General features: G+C 37.9%; 1 protein-coding gene across 4 annotated transcripts in view; it reads right to left on the reverse strand.

Moving 5' to 3' along the window:
• The window catches only part of shank3b (SH3 and multiple ankyrin repeat domains 3b), a 48686-nt gene that overhangs the window by 20496 nt on the left and 524 nt on the right, over positions 1–27666 (reverse strand). For all 4 annotated transcript variants that reach the window (XM_026361174.1, XM_026361171.1, XM_026361172.1 and 1 more), the window contains exons 2-3: positions 11540–12006; positions 867–1000 (exon numbers count right to left, since the gene is read on the reverse strand). In XM_026361174.1, the coding sequence (XP_026216959.1) occupies positions 867–907 (41 nt within the window). In that variant the 5' untranslated portion in view covers positions 908–1000; positions 11540–12006. The remainder of the gene's footprint in view (positions 1–866; positions 1001–11539; positions 12007–27666) is intronic.

The raw sequence follows: 27666 nt of genomic DNA on the forward strand, positions 1-27666 counted from the left end.
AGTTTTTTTTTTTTTTTTTTTACACATAAAATAATTGTTTTCTTTCTTAAAGTTAGATGAGGAAATATTTACCTCCCTTGTGTCTATGCAGTCAATAAGACTCTAATAGCAAGCAAATAGTTAGCTTAGCTTAGTATAAAAATCATGGAAAAAAGCTAACTTTTAAAAAAGGTTTAAAAGGTTTAAAAACTCCACCTATTGGCGGTTGTAATACTGGGAACTTGACACATTGACACATTCAGCCAACATCATAGAACTAAAAGCGAAAGAATTATGTAAAAGAAATGAATGAAAAAGTGAACAAAACGGAAAACAAAATCCAACACATTTTCTGTATCATTAAAGTTACAAAATTAGTAATAGTGTGACTGCTGCACTTTATTATTCTGAGACACAGGGTTTTATATTATTATTATTCTAAAATATAGCACTGGTCCTGTCTCTCGACCCAAGTAATTTTCATACAGTCCCTTACCACTGATACCATCTCCACCACTACTGGAGTTCCTGCTGATGTTTTTCTTTGTTCATTACTATGTATTTAATTATTGCTTGTATTAATCATCATTGGTGCTAATTAGCAGTTGATTACCAGTCATGCCAATAAAGCAGGGCAAAGCTGAAGTCAGAACTTAATGGCTGCTTCCATTACAGCTGAAGATAAAAGAGAAGCAGGGAGAGGAGAGGACGATGAGTTGTGAGTTGTCATAGAAACTGGAATAGCAGGGAATCCTGTGCTAACCTCACTGTGTCACTCAGTGTGTGAGTGTGTTTAAAAAAAGCCCCCTGATCTACATCCTCGCTGTTGCTATGGCAACACGGTTGAACAATTTTCGCAGCTCCACGTTTAAAAACCACCGACCTACCTGCTGTCTCCATCCCTCTCTCTCGCTCTCTGCCTGTCCATCTTTCTGTCACTAAGCTCTCAGGGTAATAAACTGTCCTCCTGTGCGTCCACACTGTGGACAACACAACTCACAAAGCGTGGGACACTTGATGTCTGTAGCATGAGGATAAAAAGCAATGATCAGGTATTGATTTCCAGTACAGAGTCAATGCAAACTGAAGCAGATGAGTTCAGAGACAGTTCACATGTGGACAGCATCTCAAATGTTTGGAGAGGGATTTTATCTGCAGGCTGCTCTGTTTAAAAGGACCGTACCACAGTTTTTCTTTGACTGCAAACTACAAGTCAGACAGCTTTTTGTCACTGTCAACTGTTTTCCAAAACATGTCATACAACTTTCTACTGTGTAGGGCAACTTCTAATCTATGATTAGTTTGTATTTTATCATTTCACCTATTTTTCAAATACAACTGCAGCTTTTCTTATCATTTGGTTAATTACAGGACTTAAAAATCACAACTTTTACTTATTAAAGTCTTAAATTTCTCTTACAAAGATCATACATTTTTTCTACCCTTCCCATGGTAATTATGTTACTTATAAAACATTTTTTATTTTAAAATTGTCTTGAAAATACCCAGTACAACTGTTTCAGACCAAAGTTTTTCATTTTTTTTTAAATTAACTAATCCATTCATCTATCAATTCAATTCTGTTGCTTATCATAATACATCTGGATTTTTGACTCTCCGTTGGAAAAAACCTGCTAACTGATAATGCCACCATCGCCTCTGAGCATTTGTAAACTAATTCTTTCACAGGTTTCAGATAGGTATAATACAAAAGCAAACATGGATTTGCTGCTTATATTGTTTACCTAATATTACTGGAATTATTCTATAGTCTATAAAGTCTATAAAAAGACTTGACTATTAATAAATATGTACTTTGTAAGTAGATTAATATACGTATGCTGATTTATTTATAAGTGCATGACAAGTATAGAAATTGCAATAAAACCAGTTAAGTGCAGCAGTCATAACGTTTCAATTACAAATATATATTTTAATTTTTTTTTATAAAGAATTATTTTGTAAAACATTAATGTATGGTCTGTAATTTATGGACAATTTCTATCTGTGAATGGTTTTGAAGGAAATATGCACACTTGAATACGAGCTTTTGAGCCCATTATATGTTTTTATGTGATTTTTGAAGAGTTCAGTAGTAAATACAGCCCCTGCAGCAGCAATTTAATGGAAATTTGAGTAAGAGTGATTAAACAAAGACTTTAATTTTACATATAAACATGTACATTTTTTACATTGTGGTTTCAAGTAAAATGTGTTTTTGAAAATCAGTGCCATGAAAAAAGGAATAAGGATGAAGACGAGTTTAGATTTTTGTATTGGAATCTTGCTGTTCAGCAGCCGACACTCAAATCTCAAACATCTGAGTGTCCTTGAAAGCACCAACAGGGAGAGTTTTCAAAACAGCCTCTGCGATCACCTCTATTAAGCCAGGATTTCACTATAAAAGTCAACATCTCGAGTCCCGGCAGGTTAATTTTCACAGCACACTGAAATGAAGTGAAACCACTGACTGTAATCATGCAGTGCTGATGCGACTCAGAAGCAGCTCAGTGAAATGAATCACTTCCTTTCATTTACTACAGTACAAAGCTGGTAATTGCAGCGACATTTAATGCCATCATCTCACCATAGGGAGGAATCCTTGTCACACAGAATGAAATCTCCCAAATGTCACAGGACCAAATTAAAAGAAATTACAGATTCATTCATCCATTCCTTTTTCCATCACCCCACAGAGCATCCCAGCATGCACTGTGGAGTGGAGGTTGTGAACAGGTCGCCCACAAACACTCATGTTCACACCTTTGAGACCATCTGAAGTGAAGTAATAATGTGTCTCATTAAGGGCTAAGATCTTTACAGTACTGGTACAATTAGATATTTCAGATCAGTATGCATTTTTATAACCTATAATAAATATAAAGAGTTTTGTGTTTCAGTTTTGTGAATAGTACAAGTATAAGGTTCTGTTCACACATGCAGAGACAAAGAAAAACCCATAAGTATTTGACGTATTCCAACGTAGCTGCCACAGCATTTGTGACAATGTTATTTTTTCTTGTTATTGTTTTTCCTACAGCTACAGTCTATACAGGTCTATACATACCGGTGTTATGTGTGATCTTTTTGTAACGTGGTAAGTGTTAAAGAAACTGTTTTACAATAATTTAAATGTTGGTATATATAAATAAAAAAAGACAGATGCACAACTAACTCAAAGACCCATTAAATTTAGCCCATTTAGATGTGGTCAAGCTAATCAATGGCCTATTCTCTGCTTGTGTTGGCCTAGTAGACTTCAACTCTATCTGCCAGTCAGGTTTAGGTAAAAGACTGTGGTCTGTGTCCAAATTAAGTTAGAACAATCACTGTTGGTTTTTTAATCACCGTTAATCTTAATTCTGTCATATTTACTACGACATAAGTCACCAAATTACCAAATCAGTAGGGGGACACTAGTAGGTAGCAGCTTGCAATGATAACTGTCCAAGACATGAAACCTACTATGACGAGACACAAAATTATCACAAAGAGACACAAAAGCAGCAGTGTGTAGTAGTGAACAATACAGGCATTAAAAAGAATGTGACTCAATTGCTTTTCCAGATTTGTGAACAGGCCTGTTTATGGTCCCTGTCACAGTTACACAGTATTTTACATTTTCTGAAAGACCAAACGTGATGTGGAACTGAAAAGCTCACTATCAAAAGAAGTGGAGCCTCTACATAATTTAAAAATGAGGTCATTTTCAATGAAATGAAAAATCATTTCAAGACTTTGCATTGTAAGGTCAAGAGTTAGCAGATATTTGGTCATAAACCAATATTTGGTCTGCCATCATCAAAGTCCGCAGGATTTGACTGGATAGCATGAATCTATAGACGCTAAAGTATATCATAGCAATATATCCAGTACTTGTTGAGATATTTTAGATATGTTGCCATCCCTGGAGTCATGCTGCTAAGCTGGCTGAAAATAATTAAATGTTTCCAGTGAAGCTCTGGTTCGGTCAGGCTGCACATTTGTGCGGACCTTAATCATCTTTTATCAGATGTTTTCTTTTGTTCATGTTCTGTAATAAACGGGGAGCAACACACTGGTTTATCACTACACAAACTTATTTTGGCAGATTCTCACTGTAAACACAGATGAAACAACAGAAAGGAGGTGATATGATGTACTGGACTATATCTCTACTTATTAAAACAATCTTACTGCAGTCTCAGGTGCAGGCTGTTTAAATGCCTAAATGACTTGTACCCGTCCATTTCTGGTGCAATCAGCTCTGAGCTGTTGGGTTTGATTTCCAGCCTTCAACTGTTTCTCTCCACTTAAGAAAACACTTCAGATTCACCAATCAGAGGCTCTGAATCACCTTCCTGCCCTTTAAAAATCTAAAACAAAACCTTTCCTGTTCAGCGAGGGAAGCTGGTCGACTGGAATTCTGGAAAAACACAGTCCAGAAACACTAACCCTCCACAGGTTAGCATCCTGATAAGGACTTATCTGTGACTAATAATGCTTTCTCTGACCTTACTGAAAAAGGTTCAGACCCCAAAACTCTGTCGGTGTAATAAGCAAACAAACACTGTATGACTGACTGAGCACTAATGAAATACGCTACAGCCCTTAGAGGTTACACCTTCTTTGTAGGGTTTTAACCTTCACTTCTTCTGAGGTTTTCTTCAATCTTGTTTGTAACTACAGAAATGGCAAACATTTTTAAGCTGATTTTAGGGCTTTTCATGCATCATTGCCTGGAATAAAGCTCGTTAAATCAGAGCTTTTCACTGCTGTTTGATGGATTAACCTTCAAATGAAGGAAGAGACAAAAGGCGAGCCAACTCTCTGACAGCTGTTCAAATACAAATCTGTGACAAACACTGTTGTGAAACAGCTCAATTACACAGGAGTTTCTAAACGATGATTCCCATTTGTGCAGAACCAGTCTGTGCCGGGTAGACGCTGTATGATTGTATTAATCATACTGTATATGTTGCTTTAGCTCATACTACACATTTCAATCAACCTACCTGCTCAGCCAAAACATACAATTTACATGCTCTTCACAATTCTAAACATAAATATCGACATTCAGTTTTATAACTATTTTGTTGATTCTCCATTTTTCAAGACTTTCAAGATGTTTTCTTAAAACAATTTCATGAACACACAAACTGGTTTTAGCGTAATTGTTCCTGTCCAATTACTAACCCTAACCTTGTTTATTTAGTACTTAAACCTAACCCAGACTTTGTACCTAAACCCAATGAAATTGCTTTGTTTGGACAGTTGTTGTCCTCTGTTTTTGACTGTTTAGAGTGAAAATAAGTGCCATTTTGGTGTACAAAGTCAAAGGAGTGCAGTTTCAACAGATGCCTGCTTCCCTATGTTGTGCTGAAATTACAACAAACACATGTGAGACATATGAGAGGCTTGCGACAAACACTATATGGGCATTAAGGTTGGAGGACTTGTTGAAAGATATAGTCTTAGTCTCTTTATGATGGAAGCTACTTTTGGCATACTTCTGAAAACCCACCAATTAAGCAGCTTTCTTCTACAGTAGCCTTTCAAGTATGAGGAGGAACATAGGGGTTTCCTCCTCCTAACAGGCACTGTATGTGGAATACAGATAGAAGGGAGGAAGGTATTTTTAACAACTAAACCACAGCCACAAATCTTTGATCCATGTCCTTCTAAAAACGTAGCTGTAGGCCTTTTGTGTAGGCTACTGCACAACAAATTAGGAAACAACTAGAACAGACATTTAACCATGTAGCCTAAGCATTGTGAGGCTATTGTTATCATTCTGGAGACATAATGTTCTGAATAAAAGTTTCAAACTTAACGCACACACCGTTCACAGGCCTGAGCACTTTAGAGGTCAGGAGGCCCCTGGGCCAGTACCTTTGTGTTTCTGGTTTGAAAATCACAGAGCTCATTGAAATGAGGTAAAACGACAAAGAGATTATTAAATTAGACAAAAAGGAAATTATTAAAAACAAAATTGAAATGAAACCGCAAAGACACAAAGACCTCTGTCAAAAAAAAGTCTTATAATCAACCCCACTTAAGTCTCAGCTCATGTTTCATTTACTTACTATATGAGTAACCACGGCTCTGTGTCTATTTTACCTGGTCTAACATGTAAATGCTCTAAAATATTACAAATAGTCTCACTGTTTTGTATTAAAGATCCAACAAAGAGAAATAACTCCAAGACAGAGATAAAGCAAATGGTCCACCCTCAGTTACTCCTACTGACCATACTGTTTTACCTAAAGTATATTTCAGGGTCAAATACTGGACATAACAGACAAAACATGTTGTGTTTGCAGCCATTTGAAATATTCCTCAGCCCACTTCACACCTACCCCGGTCTTGACACTTTGTAATTGCGTGTGGCTGCAACAGTAACCTTTTCACAGCCAGTGTTTTTTGATGGCACACTGCACCATCCAGTATTTCTAAAGGTGTTCCTATAAGTTCCTCTGTGTGCTCTTTGTAATTAGTGAATTTGGTGCGATGTTAGGGTGCAACAACTCTAACAATTCTCTTTCGCGGTGACGAAACAAACAAACAAAAGTTCTGGAAGATGAAACTCTTTTACAGCGATCAACATAATTAATAATGTAACAACACTAATTTCAGAAACTGTGAACATTTAATCACCTTTTACGATGATATATAGCAAACAGGCTTGCATCAACCAAAGTCCAAGCTGAAGAAACAGAAATAAAAGCAGTATAGTTAGTGTGCAGGTGAACTACTTAGTTTATAGTGTTAACTACAAAGTAAAATTTTGCTAATTAAGCAGATCAGTTTTACAAAATCACTACAGGGAAACTTTTACAAATTCAACACAATGTAGAAAAAAGCTGCAAATGTAAAGCCTAATCTGAAGGAGCAGTTCACAGCATCCACACAAGTGGACGTAATCAGCTGTGAACAGGGATTTTTTTTTTTTATCATGTCCCATTCACAGAAAATCTGCTTGTACCCTGACAAAAGCAGCAAAGATGCTCTTCACTTGCCACAAAATTAATTTGTTCCATGTGCAAAAAGTGACTCAGTGAAAACATGTTTCAGAGACAAGAGAGTACAACTCCATAAACTCCACTTCAGCACTTGGGAAATCTAACCTGTTGTGCCCATTAGCATTTAGTATGCTATGACTAGACAGTGACTGGGAAAGGTTAATCCCCCATTCACACGTATGGACAGTTGAATGTATCTGGACTCTCAAAGCCTGGTCTCATTTACAAAGAGCTTTTTTAATCAATTTCTGATATATTTCAATTGTTACAATATACAAAATGTGAACTTCTTCTCAGGACTACGTTGTTGGACATATATTATTTGAGAATTAAACAAGTAAACTATCAACACCGAGACATTTCTGACTATGAGAACATTGTATAAAGTGATTAGGATCTAGAACAGTTCCACATAGGGAGACTGACAGTGCCTCAGAGCCATGTGGGCGAACGTCTTCTGGTTTGGTGAAACCAAAGTACTTTCAGTTTGAGACTTATTTTCAGATAAACGTAGCTGAAGCATTGTTCGGGCTGTGTGGGAGGATAGCGGCTCTGTTCAGGACAAAAACGGGAAATGATCAAAATGGTGACCCCGAGTTATTTCAGGATTAAGCCTCCTGCTGCTCTAATCGAACAAGAATTCCACAAGACAATGATCTCAAGCCAAAATGTGGACCAGCACTGAACATCCTGGATCAGATCAGTCCTGAAGGAAACATGAAGGATCGACCCTGGGAGACATTACATAACAAAGCACTCCGCAGAGAAGAATGGAGGAAAACAACTGCTGTGCACAAAAGAAAAGCTGCTTCTGCTCCCACTGAGTGTTACCTGAAGGACCCATTCACATTTATAAGAGCAAGCACAAAGATAACGAGAGACGGTACAACTTCCAGTTAAAATACAGTATGAATTATTTTGCTTGCTGAGGTGTGAAAGCACGATGGTCAGAGTCTGAACTGTAGGACAACTGTAGTGGTGGAGTGAGTGGACTGAAAGAAAGGAAGTGAGAAAGAAGGCAAGGCAGCAGAAAAGGAAGGAGAGACCAAGAAAGTGGAAGGCCCAATAATGGAAGAGGAAGGGGATGTTCGACTGCTACATATCACTAGTTGTTTCTGATCTTTCTTCTTTGACCAGGGCATGAAAATATCCGAAAAAAATATTAAATAAAAGAGGGAACTATGGAAAGAAAGAGAGTTTATGATTTTCAACAACAGGCAGACTTTATGTTTACGGCAATGCTTTCACAACCTGCCCCAGTATGTAGCAGGATTATCAGCTAGAAAGACAACAGTGCTCCAACTGGGCATAGATTGGTCCACAGGAAGCCTTCTACAAGCTGGCCAATCAGAACTGAGTATGATGGGGGTCTTAAAGACACAGCAGGTCAAATGAGATGTTTTATTCTCAGACAGAGAAGCTGCATGAAGAGGCATTATAACATGTATTTGTACTTTTTTAGCTTGAAAATCATATCATCTTATTTCAATGGAGCCCAGAATGGACACTTTAAGCAGTTTGATGGTTTTATTTCTCAAATGAGATCCATCATGTTTTACTTTAACAGTAATTGTAAAACTTCAGGCTTCGGTCAATTAATTAGTCAACAGTCAAAACATTAACCAGTAAAAAGTTTCAGATTCAGTTAATGGACTTTTCATTTTTGCAAAACAAATCTGTCATTGCAACTCCAACATATGAATGTTTTGCTTCACTTTGTTATATAAAACTGTACATCTTTGGGCTTCAGACTGATAAAAAAGGACATTTAAAGATATCCTCAAGGAAAATCATATAATTCATTTTCAATAGTCCCGTTCTTGTGAATGTGATATCAGAAGAACATATGAAGGAATTTCTTCAAATGTAACCACCGCATCCACTTGTACTCACACATAAACTTATTAGAACATGAGTGTGGACAGAAAAATTGGTGGAGGAATACAAGCACATTGCAGTAAATCTAGGTTTTATTTGACTGACAGGACATAAAAAGACATCTGAATACATCACCCTGGGGTTAAATTAATCATGAAACATGTAAACATTATCATTTTCAGATTTGTCAATAATGAAAAGCAAAAATACTTGATGTTGTGGTCTTGACTTTCCCTTTCTCATGTATTGCATTAATCTGAACTCTTGATTAAATTCTTAAAAGTGGAAGTTTGTTCTTCACACTGGAAACTAATTTCAGGAGAAAAATCATATCTCAAGGTCAAAATAATAGTGTTCTTGCAAGATGGGTCTGTGCAGTTATCAAGATAATATGTTTATGCAGATAAACATCTGCATGTAGAAGGCAGAGAGATACCGTCAATGGATGGTCAAAGCTAGCGAGTCGACTGCGGGAAAAAATCAAATATTGGTTATTAAACATTTATATTCTGATACATGAAAACATTCATGTTTTCTCAATAACTTTTCTTGACTGTGAGAAAAAGATGAAAAGCTGAGATGTCCTTCCACAGTCCTCGTGTATAATTCAGAAAGACTGGATGTTCCTTTATAGTGAGAAGAGCGTCTGTGTTACCAGCTGACAATGATCACAGTCTGCCTGTTGTACGCACGAGGTGATCAGAAGGAGGAAAATATAAATAAGATCAGCTTCATGTCTTGAAATGCTAATCCTGTGTTTCACAGACACAAGTGAGAAATGAGGTAGAAAGAGGACGAACAGTGAGGAACTTGAAGAAGTGTTATGGTGGGAAGAAAGAGTGTGGAGGTTTCACCTTGTTGAGGGGGTGGGGTTGGTGTTTTCCCTTAAACCATTCCCATCTCATGACAAGACAGATGACACAGGCAGAAAGTTACTAAATGTAAGACACTTCTCATTAATGGTGAAAAATGTACAAAAAGCTGAGTCACTTCTTTTTCAAAGCAGCTGAAAGGATTCAAGGTTTGTGTGTTTTGTCGTGTATGTCAGCCAGCAAGGACTCATTTGTACCTTTTAAAGATGAGATATAAAAAGATTTCGCAGACCTTAAATATCCCTGAAACACAAAATGTAGAGGAAGATGTACAATCTTGTCCTAGATGGGTTTTTCCTCTGAACGTCAGTAACAGGTTCTAACAAAACTGAAGGACTGACCTACGGTTTCCAAACTAACTGGTCCTAAACTTAACTAAACCAAGCCACAAACTCGTGTTTGATAACAGCAGAAGTAGTGGCAACAAAGCCAATATTCAAGTGAAAATGCAAGCTGATGCTTTAAAAAAGTACTACACTAAAGGTAAAATTAGCATTACACATTTTCTACTCAAGTTAAATACACGCTCTAAAATTTAGTAAAACAGTACAAGCACACCACTAACTTAATAAGTTAAAGACACTTAAATAGCAATGGCATGGCAGACGCTTTTATCCAAAGTGACTTACAAGTGAGGTACAAGGTACAAAATGTAGTAAAGGTACTAATTATAACTTATTTTAGAATGGCATGTAGCAAATATAAATGGATATGTAAAAATCAGTAATGGTACAGCGGGTAAAGGTGTTGCTGGCAGCCACTCCTTCCATAATAACACATCAGCATTTTCACCTGTGAACCATCAGCCAGGATTTAGCCAGGTATTATAATCAAAAAATGCAAATTAACTCTTTCTTTTGAAAGCTAATAAAAGACAAAGTACCTCGCAGCCTCTCTTCTCATTGCTAAATTCTTTAAATGTGTAAACGTTCATTTTCAAAGTTCAACTGCTAAAAACAAGACACTTATCACGTCAGCATGACGCCCATTCTCACATATGCAAAAGAACGTGTATATGGCACTTACTTATAGTTACTAAAACAAAGTCCATAAATAGTACTCTTAAATGTATGTTTTGACGTTTTAAGACTGGACAAACGTCATCTTCGCCAGACAATAAAGTTAAGTCAAATCGAAGCATAGCCTTGAGTGCGACTTTAGTTGACTTCATGAATTATTATTAGCATTTTATTTCTTTTGTCAAAATTTATTATAAGTTGGGTGAACGGTATAATACTTAAGAGTACAAGTATGCAGGATAAAATGGTAGCTCTAAATTGTACTTGAGGCTACAGTATGTAACTTTTAACACACAAGACATATCTTAATAATTAATATCTTAATGTGAAGAGTTGCTGTGCCTCCTGTGGAGTCAGACCATGTTTTGCAGATTTTTATTTTAGTAATTTAATAATGACTAATACCTGGAGGGCTGTGCACAGTGTAGCAGAGGGTAGAGAAGCATACTGGAGCAGGGAGAGGGTGGAGTGGGCGAAGCAGAGTGGACTGATTTAATGCTAGTGTTAACTTAAGCTGTATATTGTTGCTTTAATGTAAACATGTCAGTGTTATAGGCCTTTTTAACACAGACTGAAACTAAACTGGTTTGAATGTGAGTTTTTCTAGACCTGCTGACCTTAGTCACCAGGTTCCAACATGTCAGATTTCACAGAGATGTGTCATCATGTTGAATCCTACTTAATTTTGTCCTGATTTTAAAATGTCTGGATTTCCTCGGTTTGTAAAAACTTCTATGTTCTATGGCTGACCCAGTTCAGTTCCAAAACATAGTAAAACCACCACACTTACCTATTGTCAGCAGTCCCATCAAACTTTTCCAACAGCCTTTACTGATTTTTACTGGTCTCTTCTGGTCTGGTTCTGGAGTCTGACTGGAGTATTGGTCCTGTATTGGCTTTGGTCTGGTTTTGGCTTCTGGTTTCTGGTTCTGGTCCAGCCTAAGGTGGCAGGTTCTTGTGTCTGATTGAGTTTTTATTAGTTGGTTGGATGCAGGAGTTTCTGATGGACTGTTGTAATCCTATGGAGTGGCTGCAGTAGAAGTAGCAGAATGTGTATTTTCTGCAGTAGATGAAGTAGTGTCTGTAGAAGTTGCAGGTCCACTTTTAGGATGAACAGAGTCCGGAGAAGTTGAAGTACTTTTACAGTAAGCCGTAAATAGAGATTTTAGATTCTTTAGTATTAGTGTGTAGTAATCCTGCAGTGGAGTGAGAGGTCTCAGAGCTTCAGATTGTATTCTGGGATCGGCCCTGCCCATCCTGTAGAGAGGAAGGAAAAGAGGGAGGAAGAGCAAGAGGAAGATAGGGAGGAGGTGGGTGGGAGGTAAAGGAGAGTGAGGCCAGGATATGAAGGAGGGGAGGAGGGGGAGAAGAAGAAGAAAAAAAAACATATCAGAAGATGAGTGGAGGGCATACAGAGACGACGGAGTGTGCAGTTGTGCAAATCAGAATTGGGTCAGACTTGGTGGAATTCTGTGGAGGCCATTTCAGGTTCAGTCAGTTACACAATGTGAGGTTGTTGTATCGGTTATCATGGCAACTGAAGGGAGATAAACCTTTTTCTAACTGCTGCTATGCTGTAGTATTATGTAAAGTTTTCCATTTCTATTCTCAGACAACTATAAAAGATGGTGGGAGCCAATGCAGAACGGATTTATGAGTTTCACCTGCTTTTGTACATTAAAACCCGCTCCTAAACCCGAGAGGTGTGATTCTGAAACTCATTTCTAAACTACAGACACATAAATGAGTCCTACTACCACTAAAGAACAGTTCCTGAAAACGTGCATTGGTGTTTTTTTATTTGGAATATAATAATAAATAAAATTAGTACCTTAAATTAGTACCCAAGATGTAAAGTAAAGTAAAAAGTTATTTATTTCATAAGTGATCTGTGATGTTGTTATGGGAGGATTTTGTAGAAAGTTTACAATTTTATGGTGTGATAGTAGTTTTATCAGCATACGGGATGATGTTCACACAAAAAAAAACAGCAGTCAGCAGCACGATGCTGAAAGAAAACTGGCTGGTAAAAAAACGCTATTGAAAACTGGTATTAAACACAGAATGGAAGACAAAAAGGGGTGAATCACGACCCACTTGGCTTTTGACAGGGCAGCTCCACCTACCCACTGAAAATACTGCATTTGTGTACAACAGTCAAAAGACAAAAGTTCTGTAACGTTCATTATTTAATAACAAAAAACCTATAGATGCACCATTTTTAATAGAGCACTGTATTTACCATATATCATATTTTATTTAATTAGGTTTGGGTTTTTAAATTGGTCTCCACTTTAAGTGATGTCTGACACAACATGGAAAATTGTAGATATAATATTTTCATGTAAATAATTACAAAGTTTGAGGATTTAGAAACACACAAAGCTATGAAATGAAGAAATATTTCACAATTGGAACTGTTTGTAGGTCAGAAAGAAAAATAAATCTAATTAGTGTCATTGACTGTGTTCACTCTTACAAATATCAGATCTTCTTGAGATGATGATGTGAAGCTCACATTCAGAGGACTCTCAGGTGGATTTATTTCACTCATTAGGGGCTTGTTCAGTAAATCAACCTGCAGCTGCTGTTCACCTGTTAGAAATATGACTGTGCCTCATGTTTCCAGCAGAATGTTGCTGACTAACACTGTGACAGCAGGAAACCTCCGAACTACTGTAAAGTGTCAGAAGTCGGATTGTTATTCTAAGCAAAGAAGGGCTTTCTCCGAGTCAAATCGTTTCTAAGTGCACAGCTTTCTAATTCTTGTGGAAACTGGATCAGTTTGCTAACTAAAGAACTCAAGACTCTGATCAGCAAAAGCACTGTCAGAAGATGTGTGAGTTGTCTAGTCATCTCTAAAGCTCTTCTCAGGGAGGGAAACGAGGCCAAACGCTAGGGGTGGCTTTTTAAAGATGGCTACCAGTCCTCTGAGAGATGTATCAACACTTTGGAGCCCTTTCTGACAAATTTAAAAATCAAAACTTTATTTAAAAAAAAAAAAAAAAAAAAAAAAAGATCGTTGAGTATTTTTTGATTTGATTTTAGAGAGCAGGAAGAGGGTGAATGAGGGAGTGATAGACATGGGCATTCTGTTAGTGACCAGCTGTTGACCTGTGGCTGCCTATTGGCAGACTCCCGTTAGCTTGCTGCTTGTCAGCCTGTAGCATACTGGTAGCCAGCTGGTAGCCCGCTAATAGCCAACAGCATGCTAACCAGCTGGTGCGTGTGCGTTGGTCTGAAGATCTAGCATGTTTCCACGGCAACGCAGAAAGCAAGAGGGCATGTTGGAGACAAGAAAACAATTAAAACTTGACAAAAGGATTAGAAGCACTTCCTTTGACTCGCAATTCCTGTTTCCTGTCTGGGTTGCCAAAGAAACGGATGTTTGGCAGGAAGATGGTGAGAAGCTGGACAGTACTGATAACACACACACACACACACACACACACACACACACACACACACACACACACACACACACACACACACACACACACACACACGGTACTGAAGTGTAACTAAGTGCATTTACTCAAGCGCACTACTTATGTACAAATATATGGTACGTATATTTTCTTATGCTACATTATACTGCTTCCTTCCTTCCTTCCTTACTTACTTACTTACTTACTTAACCAACAAATATTTTTGCTGAAAAGTCATGATGGTTTTAAAAAATACGACGCTTTGTTATAAATCAAAATATTCAACAGTAAATACAAGTAGACCTAAAATCATTAATCATTTCTGGATCCATGTTCTGGAATAGAACAATGTGCTGTTCTTCTTATGCTGTGTTTACAAAAAAAGTATAGCAAGAGTGTTTTTGACACGTGCCTTTCAACCAATACACTTGATCATACTTAAACAATCAAGCAGTCAAGTGGACAAATATGACTGAAAACATATCTATGCTTCCATTTTATGAGTCTATGAATGTAAAAGGTTCGACAGAAAACACCAGAAAATTGAGAAACATATCAAGTAAACACAGCAAACCAATGTTATTATTACATCTATATTCATTGAGTTGGGGTTACAATATGTAACCAGATTGGGGAGTTACCACTTCTCTAATGTTCTAATTCTAATGTTTTCTGATCAAACTGATAAAAACAGTTTTTTTCCCCACTTTTGAGGTTTGGACAAAAGAATTGTAGAGATTCACATAGGACTCACCATTTCCTGACACACACACACACACACAAACACACACACATTTCTTACAAACTGAACAATCAAACAAGTCATCAAAAAAATAATGAGTAAATTAACCTTTAATGCAATAGTTTTACTTGTACTTGTTTAGTTCCATAGTGTAGTATTAAGGTAAAGGATTCAAATACCTCCTTCAACACAGCTCTACTTGGCTCTATTCTACTCGTTTTTGGTAATGGGTACTTTGTTTTTCGTTTTTGCGTGTGGAACAAAGGAGGATATCGAAGAAATGCTGTTCTTGTTTTTTGGTATGTGGCCAGTTGTCACAGCAAGGAGACAACAAACAAAAGATATCCACATAAACAAAACATCCACAGTCTTTTCCTGATGGAAACCAAAAAAGATGAGTAGAGTTTAGTGATCAACTGTTAATAGACATTGTTGTAGATCCAGTTCAAACAGCTCAAACCTGTTCAATGTCAAAAACAAAATATTTCAAACAAGGCTAGAATAGTTTCTCATTTGATTATTTTTTTATATTTTTGGATTTAATCTACGCTTCTCTTTATACTAGTTTAGTAGTTAGTCCTATGAGTGTTTTCACAGGTTTCAGGTTGTTTTTTATGTCACGAAGACGTTTCTATTTGAGTTATCGTTACATTTTCATTTTAGTTGAGTATAAACAAGGAATAGTATTGTGTGGAAAATTACCTACTCATTATTCAAGATATCAACAGTCATTTTAAGTCCAGTATCAAAAAATAATAACGTGTTCCCTCTCCAGAGTTTTAAATTTTTGGTCAAGTTCACCATTACATTTTTTGAAAGCCTACTGTATGTGTCACATAATCTGGTTGACACACCAGTGTTTGTGAACAGCCCGAGTGTTTTTTGCCCCATACTGTACTCTTTGAGCTAGTCATCCATTTCTCTGATACTTTCAACAGGGTTGGTGCCAGGGGCAGCACAGGCCCCCCCAGAAAGGTGACTGGACATCCCTACCCCTCCCGTCTCTCTGCCAGAGTCAGAAGGTGGTAGGTACTTTGGAATCTGTAGCAGAAGCGAACTGACCAAAATCTTAGTAATAAATAAATCTTATTATTAAATAAGGCTCAATCAATTATTATTATAAATTAATATAATTAATGTTAATGATATTAATAGTTTTTGTCACACTGGAATTTGCATCTCCTTACAGCAGCAGGTGAATAACTGTCACCTCCACCTAATGTATGAAACAGAAATTTTCACCTTAATATTTTTTTATCAACTAGCAAGTAATCAGATCCAAAACCCTTACCCATACTCAAAAAACCCCACTAAACTCTCTCGCTTCATATTGGATTAATTGTGGTCAATCAGCAACAGTGAATACAATAACAGTGTGCACAGACGTGACTCTGCAACTTCTACCTTGTATTATATCTGAATCTCCAACAAATTGGAATACCTGGAAACAGTACTGGGCTTTGAATGCTTTTCAATCACAGATGATCTACACTCTGTACAGTCTCTGAACCGATGACCGACAGCTCCTCTAGACCTTCTATATAGAGACAGTTTTGCACAGTTGCTTAAATGTAAAACCTACAGACAAAGGAAAGTGGCAGGTCCTGTTATGACAAGAACAGAAACTGTGAACATCAGGGAGCCACAATTAAGATGGAGGAGACTTGCAGAACTTTTGAGAAGACAGGGGTGGGTGGAGGTGTCACAGTTCTGTCTACCAGAACGGAACCCAAAACAACAGTCTTCACCTAAATTGTTATAACTCTAGTCCGTAATTAATTACTCACCATGTGTACCATATATGTTACTATTATATCTGCTGAAACCTAAATTCAGCTGAAAAGTATATTACCTGTCTATCTAACAGGTGTGAACTAAATGTCAACAATGTCTTGCCCAAGGACACTTCAACATGTGAACAGCAGAAGTTGAAGATCCTGAACCTATGATATCTTTTTTGACAACCTGCTCTATCCTCTGAGCCACAGCTGCTAAGTTATCATTCACCAGGTTAGAGTGGAAAGTACCCACACACTATTCTGCATTTATGGTTAGATGTGGGCAGTAATGACAAAAATTATTACTGTAATAATCACATCATTATTTCAGCTTCTATTTGCTGTGCTGTTCTAGCACTGCAATAATCATCTGGTTTGAACAGTTTAAATTAGCTTCAAGGCTTCAGTTTCTGATGATTTGTTGCTTTTCTCTGTTTAATGTCTGTCGTCAAAATTAACTTAATGTCAGACTCACTGTTGGTACAACAGTCCTCAATCGCAGCCTTAAATTTTTGCATCATTCTTATCAAGTGAACATTTCAACATCTAACTTGCACGTTAACACCAATGGAGTCCAGTCGTGGTTTAGCTGTGACACTTTTAGTCAAAACTTGCATTCAGGACTCTTAACTGACAATAATTACTCATGTATTAGTGCTGAATTTGAGAATCTTTTTCTAGCACTTTCTATCATTCGGTGAAGTTGAGAAAGCATTTGACTGCATTTGCATTCATCACATATTTGCATTTATGCTGCAATTCTTCTCACGTGTCGCTCCTGACACAGACCCAGAACAATTCAGCCCAGTTGTGCTCCGATCACCAAAGATGCATTTCATTGTTAGGTGTGAACAAGATCTATGTGTGTGTCCTGGAAATATAGCTCACTTTGCCATTACCATGGTAACCAGTGGCAGGAGTTGATAATACTCACTGCATTCTCTATCCAACACACACACACACACACACACACACACACACACACACACACACACTTTATATCTTGTCAAGTTTCTCACATCAGTTGGAACCAAAAACTGAGGCAAAATCTGTCCAGTTTGCTTCGCTTCGCATTACAAGTACAAAAAATGTCAAGTCCTGTAAGTGTCGCCTAGAGCCTGAAATGTCAATCAACTGCTATTTAATAATAGATGTAAGGATGTTCTGCTCGTTAGGGTTGAAGTCTGACAGTGTTTTAACAAAGTCAAATCCAGTACCGAATCTTATTATAAAACCTGAATCCTCATTCAGTAAAATTAGGTTTTGGTTTCAAGTCTAAGTCATGACCAGATGTTGATGCTACAGCAACTTCTACTGATAGATAACAAGCAAATGGTTACAAATGCTGATCTTATTTCAAAGAATCAGTATCAACCAAAATAATTCAGATCCAATTCTGATGTGTATTTAGTTTTATTGTCCTGTATTTGAGCAGATTAAGATTCCAAGCATCTCCGAAACACGACTGACCTATGCTCTGAATGGTCCCTGAACACCTCCCAGACACGCCAACAGCCTGCTAACTGCTAACGCTACTTTCTTTACATAATGTCCACACACAAAGCTAAAAGAGAGAAGACAAGAAAAGACAAAATCTGTTTTCTGGGACACTGTTTATCATCTGCAGGCATCAGGAAGATGCTACCGATTTGTGAGAGACTCATTGAAGAGAATAGATATCATGGAGCTTTAGATGCAGATCCACAATACAGCATACTAAATGTGTAAAAAAAAAAAAAAAAAAAGGATGACATAGGATATCAAGGGTAAGGTCCTCACACACTTCAGCTGGTTGTTCACAAGCTGATGAACACATTAAAGTAAGATGGGACATTCGCCACAGGCTTATACTCATTAAGACATTAAGACTAACAAGAAGATGCCCAGGTATCGGATTACATTTACATTTACATTTAGTCATTTAGCAGACGCTTTTATCCAAAGCGACTTACAAGTGATCTGTGTCAGTATTGCAAAAACTGAACTGGGACATCCCTACTCATAAGACAATGATCTGGGCAAACTGATCACAGCTACCAGGAGATTTGGTTTGATGTTAACAAATGGGGAGTATAGTGGGGCTAAAGTTTGTCCTGTGACTACTCTGTAATAATATGGTTAACTCGTTTGATCGAGGGCAACAAGTTATTTAGAAGTGATTGTGGAGCAGTTTATACAGTGACAGAGAAGATTGAGTAAAACTGGGTAAAGAAACACAACTAATCCGCTACAACAGCTTCTTCCATGTTGGACTCTCCTTACTTGGCGGTGAGAACTGCCAAGATGGTTTGCTACTGCCAGTGATGAAAAATTACCAAATGTGAGTTCACCCAAAAACTGAACTCATCCGTGTAAAAGATTTCCACAGATTAATTTCACCCACGAGAGAAAACACACTAAAACAACGTGATTCAGATACAGCATGCTGAGGTCATCAGTCAGAGCAGAAGGTTGAAAAGGGAAAAGGCAGTCAGGGTTCGAGTGAAGAGATTATTCAAGGTTCAAGGAGAAAGAAAGTCAGGCTTTGACCAGAAATGTTGACAAAGGTAGTGAAGGAAACAAAAATGTAACAAGTCTAGAGAATTAAAAGAGCAGAAAGACGGTCTGTGTCAAAACGAAACGGTCTATGAATCCTATCAGGGAGGTAACTCTGGTAAAATTCATTCTGATTGCATGATGCTGCTGATGAACTATGCTTAGAGAAGAAGAACGAGGAGTCCTCCAACACACGGTGTTGCCCCCCACAGAGCCCTGGAGCTTGTTTTAAAGATGATCACAGCAAGTACTGATTTAGGTTTTTGCAATCATTGGGGAATCATTAGAGGAGTTATAAAAAAAATCTATAAATTTGTAGAGCGGTGAAGTTCTTATAGATCATAAATCTGCCCTTATATTCAAGTGATCTGTACAAACATTCACAGCTTGAGACATTTGTGTTTTTGACCATCAGCTGCTGGAAATAATCTTTTGAGCCTGGCACGAAGGGAAAGCGGTAGGTGCAGGCGTTCATGCTTGGATTAATCTGCACCGAGTTGGGACCCTAGTGCAGCATTATGGTGAGATCAGGATGACTGTATTTAACACTTGCATCAGGTCTTTAGCCGTTATTATACATCTTGTCTAATTCATCGTTTCACTGGAATAAATACAGATTTTTCTCTTTCCACTGCAGCTCAATAAGAACACTAACATGTATAATGACAGTTTCAAACACAAACTAATGATAATATAAGTAAACCGTGGAAGAGACCAATTTAAAGCTCTACTGTCACGATGTGTTAGTTTCAGTTTTAGTGAGACTCGTCTTTAACCAGCCACTCCACTCCTTTCACTGTCTGCAGACTTTTGTCCTGCACATGTGCACTAGTAAAAAGCAGATTTTAGCCCGCCCACCTTCATGACAGTTAAAACTGGGCTAGAACCAGTTACATAAGTTCATGTAACCCAGTCAAAGTGCTCTGAGACCAGTAAGAACAGGAGCAATGAGTACAGGGACCAAAACCTGTTTTAATGTTCCAATACGAATCAGATTATTGATCAAAAACAGACTTTAAAATAGAAATCCAGTGTTCAAACTGCATTTAGAAAAGAGAGAAGCTGTCTCTAACACTGTTTAACCTCTGACCACGAACGCTGTGGTAAAGTCAGCCAGACAAGGATTAACACGTTGTCATGACAACCACGTGATGTTCAAAAGTCAATACTGCAGAAGAAGACGATGATCCACTTCCTGTTTGAAGCAGATCATCTCTTTAGATAGACGGTCTGAGACTACGGCCTACACACTCTCTGCTGCTCTTACATAACAAACACACAGAGGACGGTAAAGTGATGCTGGAGGAAACAGAAACAGGAAATAAAAAGACGGTAGAGGGAGAAAGGGAGGAAGAGAGAAGGATAGGAAAGAAGATAGGAGGGAAAAAAGATAGGAAAATAGGGGAAAGGAAGGAATATAACAGGGAAGAAAGAGGAAAGGGGTGAATTAAGGAAGAAGATTAAAAATATTTTAGTGTAAAAATGAATTAAAGAGATGATGAAAGGAAAAGGGAGAGGGAAGGGAAGGAAGAGGAAAGGAAATAAGGCATTAGGGAAGAAATTGCTAAGAACATAAAGGAAGAGAGGGAGAAAAAGGAAAACAGGAAAGACTGAAGGATAAGAGGAAAGGATGAGAGAAGGAAAGAAGGGAAATGAAGACAGAAAGGAAAGGATTGAAGAAATCAATGTAAAAACAGGCAAGAGGATGGTAAAGGAAAGAAAGAGAGGACAGAAGTGAAGATAGCAAATGAGGGACCAGGGAAAGAAATGCTGACAAGAGAAAAGAGAAGACTAGGAAGAGATGAAGGGAGGAAGAAAGCAAAAACAAATTAAAGGAAGACAGGAAAAGGAGGAGAGATAAGAGCAGGCAAGAAAAGGAAAGAAGGAATGAAAGGAGAGCCAAGAGAAGTGTGAGAGGAGAAAGGGAAGGGAAAGGAGGAAAGGTGACAAGGAAAGGAAACAAATGAAGCACAGGGAGAGACATGGAAGAGAGGAGGCATAGGAAGCAAAGCAAAGGAGATGAAGGGAAGGAAGGAAAAGAGGAGTGAGGATGATGAGAAAGGGATGAAAAATGAGGAAAGGAGTGAAGGAAAATGAAAACAGAACAAAGAATAACACCTAAAAAGATGAAGTGTAAAGAAAATGAATTCACGACTTTTGAAGTTACAGACCGGCAGCAAGTGACCAACACACACATGCATTCCCTGTAACACACACTAATATAAAGAGGTGCAGAGAGAGACTCACCCAGAAGATCACGGACTCGTTCTCCATGATGATTTAACTGAAAAGAAAAGAAGGGACTGATGGAGAGAAAGAGATGAAAGATGGGAAAAAAAGAAGAGGGAGAAGAAGAAGAGGAAGAAGAGGAGGAGGAGGTATATCTGGAGACAAAAAGGGAGGAAAGGAGAGAGAGGGAGAGAGAGAGAGGGAGAGAGAGAGAGAGAAGAGGCAGGATGAGTGGAAGGCTGGTCGGTTTCAGCCCACACACTGCTAGCATGACACACACTCTCTGTGTACACCAGTGTGTGTGCGCGTGTGCACGTGTGAGTGCGCACGTTGTCTCCCACTTCAATGCGTGGGTTAGAAAACACACCTCTCTCTCTCTCTCTCTGCTCTCCTTTCTCCCTCTCTCGCTCACAGCGAGAAAGAGAGGAGAGGGTAAGCAGCGTGGGTGTGGAGGAGCGGCCCCGTCGTCATGGCAACGATGCAATAGCAAAAAAAAAAAAAAAGAGAGTCAGCATCCAAGAATCCAAGCATCCTCTTCATCAGCACTAAGTGATGATGATGAGAGCCAGCAGGGAAATAAAAAAACTTTTTTAAAATCATATTTCGGAAATGTGTGATTTTGCACACGTGGCAGCAGTCACGTGACTCACATGTGATGTTTTCCACATGTTGAACCTCTCACCTGTGACTCAGGCTATCTCAGTTCCCTTAAATGCACCCACGTTTTCCCGCACTTCAGCCTTCAGCGCTGAAGAGGACGCAAGAAGAAGATGTGATAAACAGGAAACGAGGAAAGGATTTTAGAGAAGTGAAAAGAATATAATCATACAAATAGGAGAAACAAAGTTGGAATATTTAGATTTACAGTTTACAGAATATTCTAAAAATAAAATCTGAATATAAGGTCAGAATATTCTGAGATTTACAAAACAAATAACCCAAACGTTGACTGCTGTGGAGCTTACACCATGGGGCCATGACTGTAGATTATTTCTTGACATACACACATTTACGTTTATAAAATGTGTTTAAGATGGACACTAAATGTCGGTCAATGTCACAAAGAACAATTTCCATTCAAATTAAATGTAACACAGTCAAGTGTACTAAAAGTGAAGGGGTCTGAATACTTGGTAAAGAGCCTCACGTTTAAGGATTCGGTTAAATTCGGTTACAGGACATTTTATTTATCTATGCTGATCTAACAAGCTGTAACGTGATAACAAACAAAATCTTTTTATGCCAAGTTTACCACATTACAAACATCAGATAATTGTTATTTTTCCTCCAGGACTTCAGCTTGTGTTGCAGTCACGATCACAACAAACTGTTTCACAATTATTCATGTGGTTTGAAAGGTTCAGCCGGATGTCAGAGCCGCGTTTGTGTGAGCTGTCACTGCATCTGTATGTAAGAAACAAACAATAGTCGGACCCCCGCTCTTTGTGAGTGATCGCACTTGATGGATGAAGCATTAGCAGCAAATAAAACCTCTAATCTCTGACTTCTCTACAAATCTGCTGCTGATATCAGGGAAAACAAAGTGAAAGTTGAAAAAATTGTCTTTCAACAACTAGCTCGCAGTGATGCAAGTACCTTTACTCAGTTAGTTACTCAGTTAGTACAATTCTGACACTTTTACTTAGTATATGTATGTTATGACACCTACATATATATTGAACTACTTTTCAAACAGGGGCAGTTCTAGGCCCTTTTTAGTCATTTCAGCCCCCCTAAAATGATCAACTATCAAACTATCAACAGTTATATAAGTACATACAGCAGTCATACAGTACAATTTTTACTTTTTAAAATAAAAATGAAAATAACTAATAAATGCAGGACATGCCAATAAGAAAAATTATGATTTGATGTATGTTCTGCATTCTCTGCCCTCCCTGAATGTGGGTGTCCAGTTTGGCAGATAGGTAAACGGTGAAAGAGTTGCTCGTTCAGGCTGTTTATTTGCTTCCCAAATGAAAACACTGTAAAACTAAATCATAAAAAACAATAATAATAATCTAGAAAAAGATTTCTAAATCAACAATTTAAAAATTGAAAAAACAGTTTGACTTGTCAATCCCAGTCAAATGACAATGAAAGCGTGACATGATGTGCAAAAAACTAGCCTATTCGCTAACGCATAATGAAATTCCCCATTAACATGCTATAGAGATTAACATTAGTAGTGATGCTACACAGCGGTGAGGGCTGAGCCCCCCAGAGGATGAAATCCAAGATCCGCTGCCATTTTTAGATATAAGTTTCTTAAAGGCAAAACACCACCCTTCACAAACCTTCTGGATCAACCAATTCAGACCAGAAGAGGTGAAATTCTCCAGCATTTCACTGAAGTAGTAGATATGAGATAGAGAAATATTAGAGAAAAGTAAAAAGAGTCTAAACCGATTTCTGCTGATATTAAAAATAATCATTTCACACACGTCTGACAGCAATCATGCGTTCACTGTGAACGTAGTTCTTACACCAAAGAGTTTTAAAACAGGTTTCTGCAGTTCCTAATAACTACCCATTAACATGACTTAGACCTTGTTTAGCAGCTGTAAATGTAAATATAACTAATTAATGTATACATGTGGATATTCCATTAGGTTCAGAGCTCTGGAACAATACAGAGATTTTCATGATTTTCATGTCTAACATCCCACAAAAGAAGACTTTATACAAAGATAAGGCCAAAAACATACTGTATATATTTAACACTTCTCACTATCCTGACATGAAAATAATAATGTGTCAGTTCTGATGAAGATATAGAAACTGCCTGAAATCAGCTGGAGTGCTGCTCTTTCCTGTTGCAGGGTGACAGCGCCCTCTGCTGACCCAGAGCTGCCTGTACCCTGATCCTTGGTTCTCAGGTTTGGTTTCCAACAGTGATGAAAGAACTCAGATCTTCTACTTAAGTAAAAATATTACCATTGTAAAATTGGAATAACTTGTATTTATTACTGGTTTATAATCATTGATGCATTAATGTGCATGTGTAAACATCACTAATGTTGCAGCAGGTAAAGTTTTTTTGAAACAGCTGCTTTATCTGTAATGACATCATCACCATCACCATGCCAGAGTGGGCAGACTGAAAAAGTATGTGATTAGACAAATAAGTATTTATTACATGTGCTGCTGGTTCTGTACTAGCAGTACTGGAGCTCACAGACAAACAGGTGGCAGTGAATAATTACACAAACATACTTAATAGAAAGAACCTGAGGCTGCAGGATACTCAGCACAGGGGCTGCTGGGTAATTTGGGTGAAGGCAACAGATGAGGTTAAGGTAACTGAACACTGTCTCTGTTCTTGTACTGGAGTCACCTCTGTTAAATTTTCCAATGAGCCCTTTTTAAAATCAGTATAAAGTACAGAGATGCTGGAGTTGGGAAATGAGAGATGAGAAGGGAGATTGGGAGCAAAATGGAGAAAAGAATAAAAACTAGTGATTAAAAATCGGATTATTCTCCAACGTGTGTGAAGGAAAACAGATTTAATATGTGAAAGGTACTGTAAGTTGGACTCAGAAGTACTGCAAAATACACAGTGGAGTAAAAAGAAGATATTTCTTCTTAAAGCCCACTTTAAGTTAGTTAGAGTATAATGTTCATAATGGTCCAACTGGACATAGCATAGCATAACTAAGTGGATAGATTATCATAAAGGTCACACTCAAATGAAGTACAAGTACTTCATATAATGAGTACTTGAGTAACTGAACAACAGAGTAAAACTGGTTGAAACTACAAAGCCACTTTCAAACCTTCACTTTGGGGATTTTTAGCTGTGCAGACCTGCATTTTGGGATTTACATTTTAATTTCAGGCTGAACAGCGACAGATGACCGACTGTCTAGTTCCCATGGCAACCACCAGCGGGAGATTAAAAAAACCTGTTTAACATGTGTATGTGAGGTGTGTCAGCCAAACAGTTTTCATAAAGTTTCCACAGAATTTAAACAAACTGGCAAAAAATCCAGAACCTAGAACTGAAAATCAGCTGCAACTCGTCCATACACACACAGACAATAAGGGATTCAACATGATGGCCAAGTGCAAGACGGAAAATGAACCCGAGTTTGATCTGACCAGAATAAACAATGATCAGTGTCTGTTTTCAAATCAGCACAGAGGAGTTAAATCTGTCACCAGCTCAAACAGAGCAAAGTGTTTTCAAAGAAAACAAACTGCAGCAGATCGATTTACATGAAGCTTTTCTGTGTTCAGTCTATTCAAACACAAACTGTTCTTTGTTTGAGCTTTTTTATTTAGAAAATGTCCTGCTGCTGCTGCTTCGTTCATTTCTAACACAGACAAGTTAGTGAAGTATTTCAAAGACACAGAACACCCTGACTCTACTATGATCAGTACTCTGACTACTCCAGTGTGATACAGCGGTCAGTGCTGTACTGTATTCAGATCTTTCTACTCACTGCTGTATTTTGCTGTCACCTGTGTTTAACACTTCAGCATCTTCAATTCTGGTTTCTATTAACAGGTGTGTTTGTTTTAAGCGTCTTCTTGTCCCTTCAGTAAAAGGTCCATGTAGGCTCCCGTCACCAGACTCTCCTTTGATACACCCAACTGCTCCATCAGGTCCTCAGCCACCTGATGATCAAAAGGAAAAAGGAGAGAGTCACTTTAACATCTCAGATCAACTGAAACTAAATATTAATGAGGTTAAAGTTAAGATTATTTACAGTAGAAACACCAGTCAGATGTTGGTGTGAACTGCATGTGTGGCAGTAGAAGTACACAGACTCAAGTAAAAGTACAAGTAGAAGCAGCACTTGAGATTCAACTCCTACTTCAAGTGAAGTACAGTGATGCAAAACTGTTATCAAATCAAACGTTGGCTACTTGCTAGACTCTAAAACACATTTTGCTTTACACTTTTTAAGTACAAGATAATTTAGGCTCCAAACACTGCGTCCTCTCTCTGACTGGTTCAACTAACAGTTAAGTACTACTACTGCTACTACTACTGCTACTACTACTAACACATCAATTATTCACTACATGCTGTAAAAAAGAAAGTGATTTCTGAACAGTTACTGTGAAAAATCAGCAACATTTATAAACTGAACCTTTCAATAAAATAGCAAATGTTTGAGCTACAAACCAGATAAATTATATATTTTTAAAAAGAGTCTGAGCTGTAAACTGATCTGTGGCAGCGTCACTCATGAGATTTAATGCACTGTCCCCAGAGGAGGAATCCAATAGATTACTAAATGATGGTTTGTTTATTTATTTGTTTGTTTGTGGAGAGACTTCAGTCCGTTTCCCATGGTGCAGCTGACATTTCAAAGTTGTCTGACATTAAAAAAAATCTATTTTATTGTATTTGTTCTGCTGCAGATCACTGGACTTTGGTTTTTCTGCCACCATAGCTATGAACTATGTTTTATTCTACTGCGGCTGCTGCATGTTTTCATGCAGTGATCAAATCATTTATACACTCCTGCTAAATCAAAGTGTAACTATAAGTGGTACACTCCATGTAAATTAATTAATTATATGACTCGCAGTGTAACATTCATCAGCATTAACTGTATGTATATTTTGTCTGCATCTGTCATTATTATTATTTTGTCGTAGACTCGCCTTAAACTCCAAACAAAAAAAACTTCTAATCAGACATATCTGAACACTGATGTGTCCTGAAGGCAGTAGAACGTTGTGTCTGCACCAAACATGTATCTTCTGTGTTTTTTTAAAATCGTGTCACACAACTAATTTAATATTTCTGCACTATCAGGTCTACGCTGACAAAACGCTCCACAGACAGCAACAAACTGTGTGTTTCCACAGAAAAAAGAGAAGTATATCAACTAAACACAGCTCAAACAGCCTCTCAGGAGACTCTACGTGATGTAGACAGAGTTAGATCTGATGAAAACCCACCTGCTGTCCCTCTTCAACCGTCTGCTCTGGTCGCATCACCACCTAAACACAAAGACACACGGGTTATTCAGTTCATCACTTCTTATGTACACAACTCTGGATCAATCTTCACACTGGGAGATCCGCACCTTTGTGTTTCAGGTCGACTCAACTGAGGATTCCTGGTGGTGTAACCTGCTGCTCTCTGCTTCACTGCGACACAGCTTCATGTGCAGTAGCTCAGATACTGCGGCTAGCAGCTAGTTCAAATCTCACAGCTGAATACAGCTGTGGACATGCAGCTGGA

The sequence above is a fragment of the Anabas testudineus genome, chromosome 23, assembly GCF_900324465.2.
Source record: "Anabas testudineus chromosome 23, fAnaTes1.2, whole genome shotgun sequence".
NCBI lineage: Eukaryota > Metazoa > Chordata > Actinopteri > Anabantiformes > Anabantidae > Anabas > Anabas testudineus.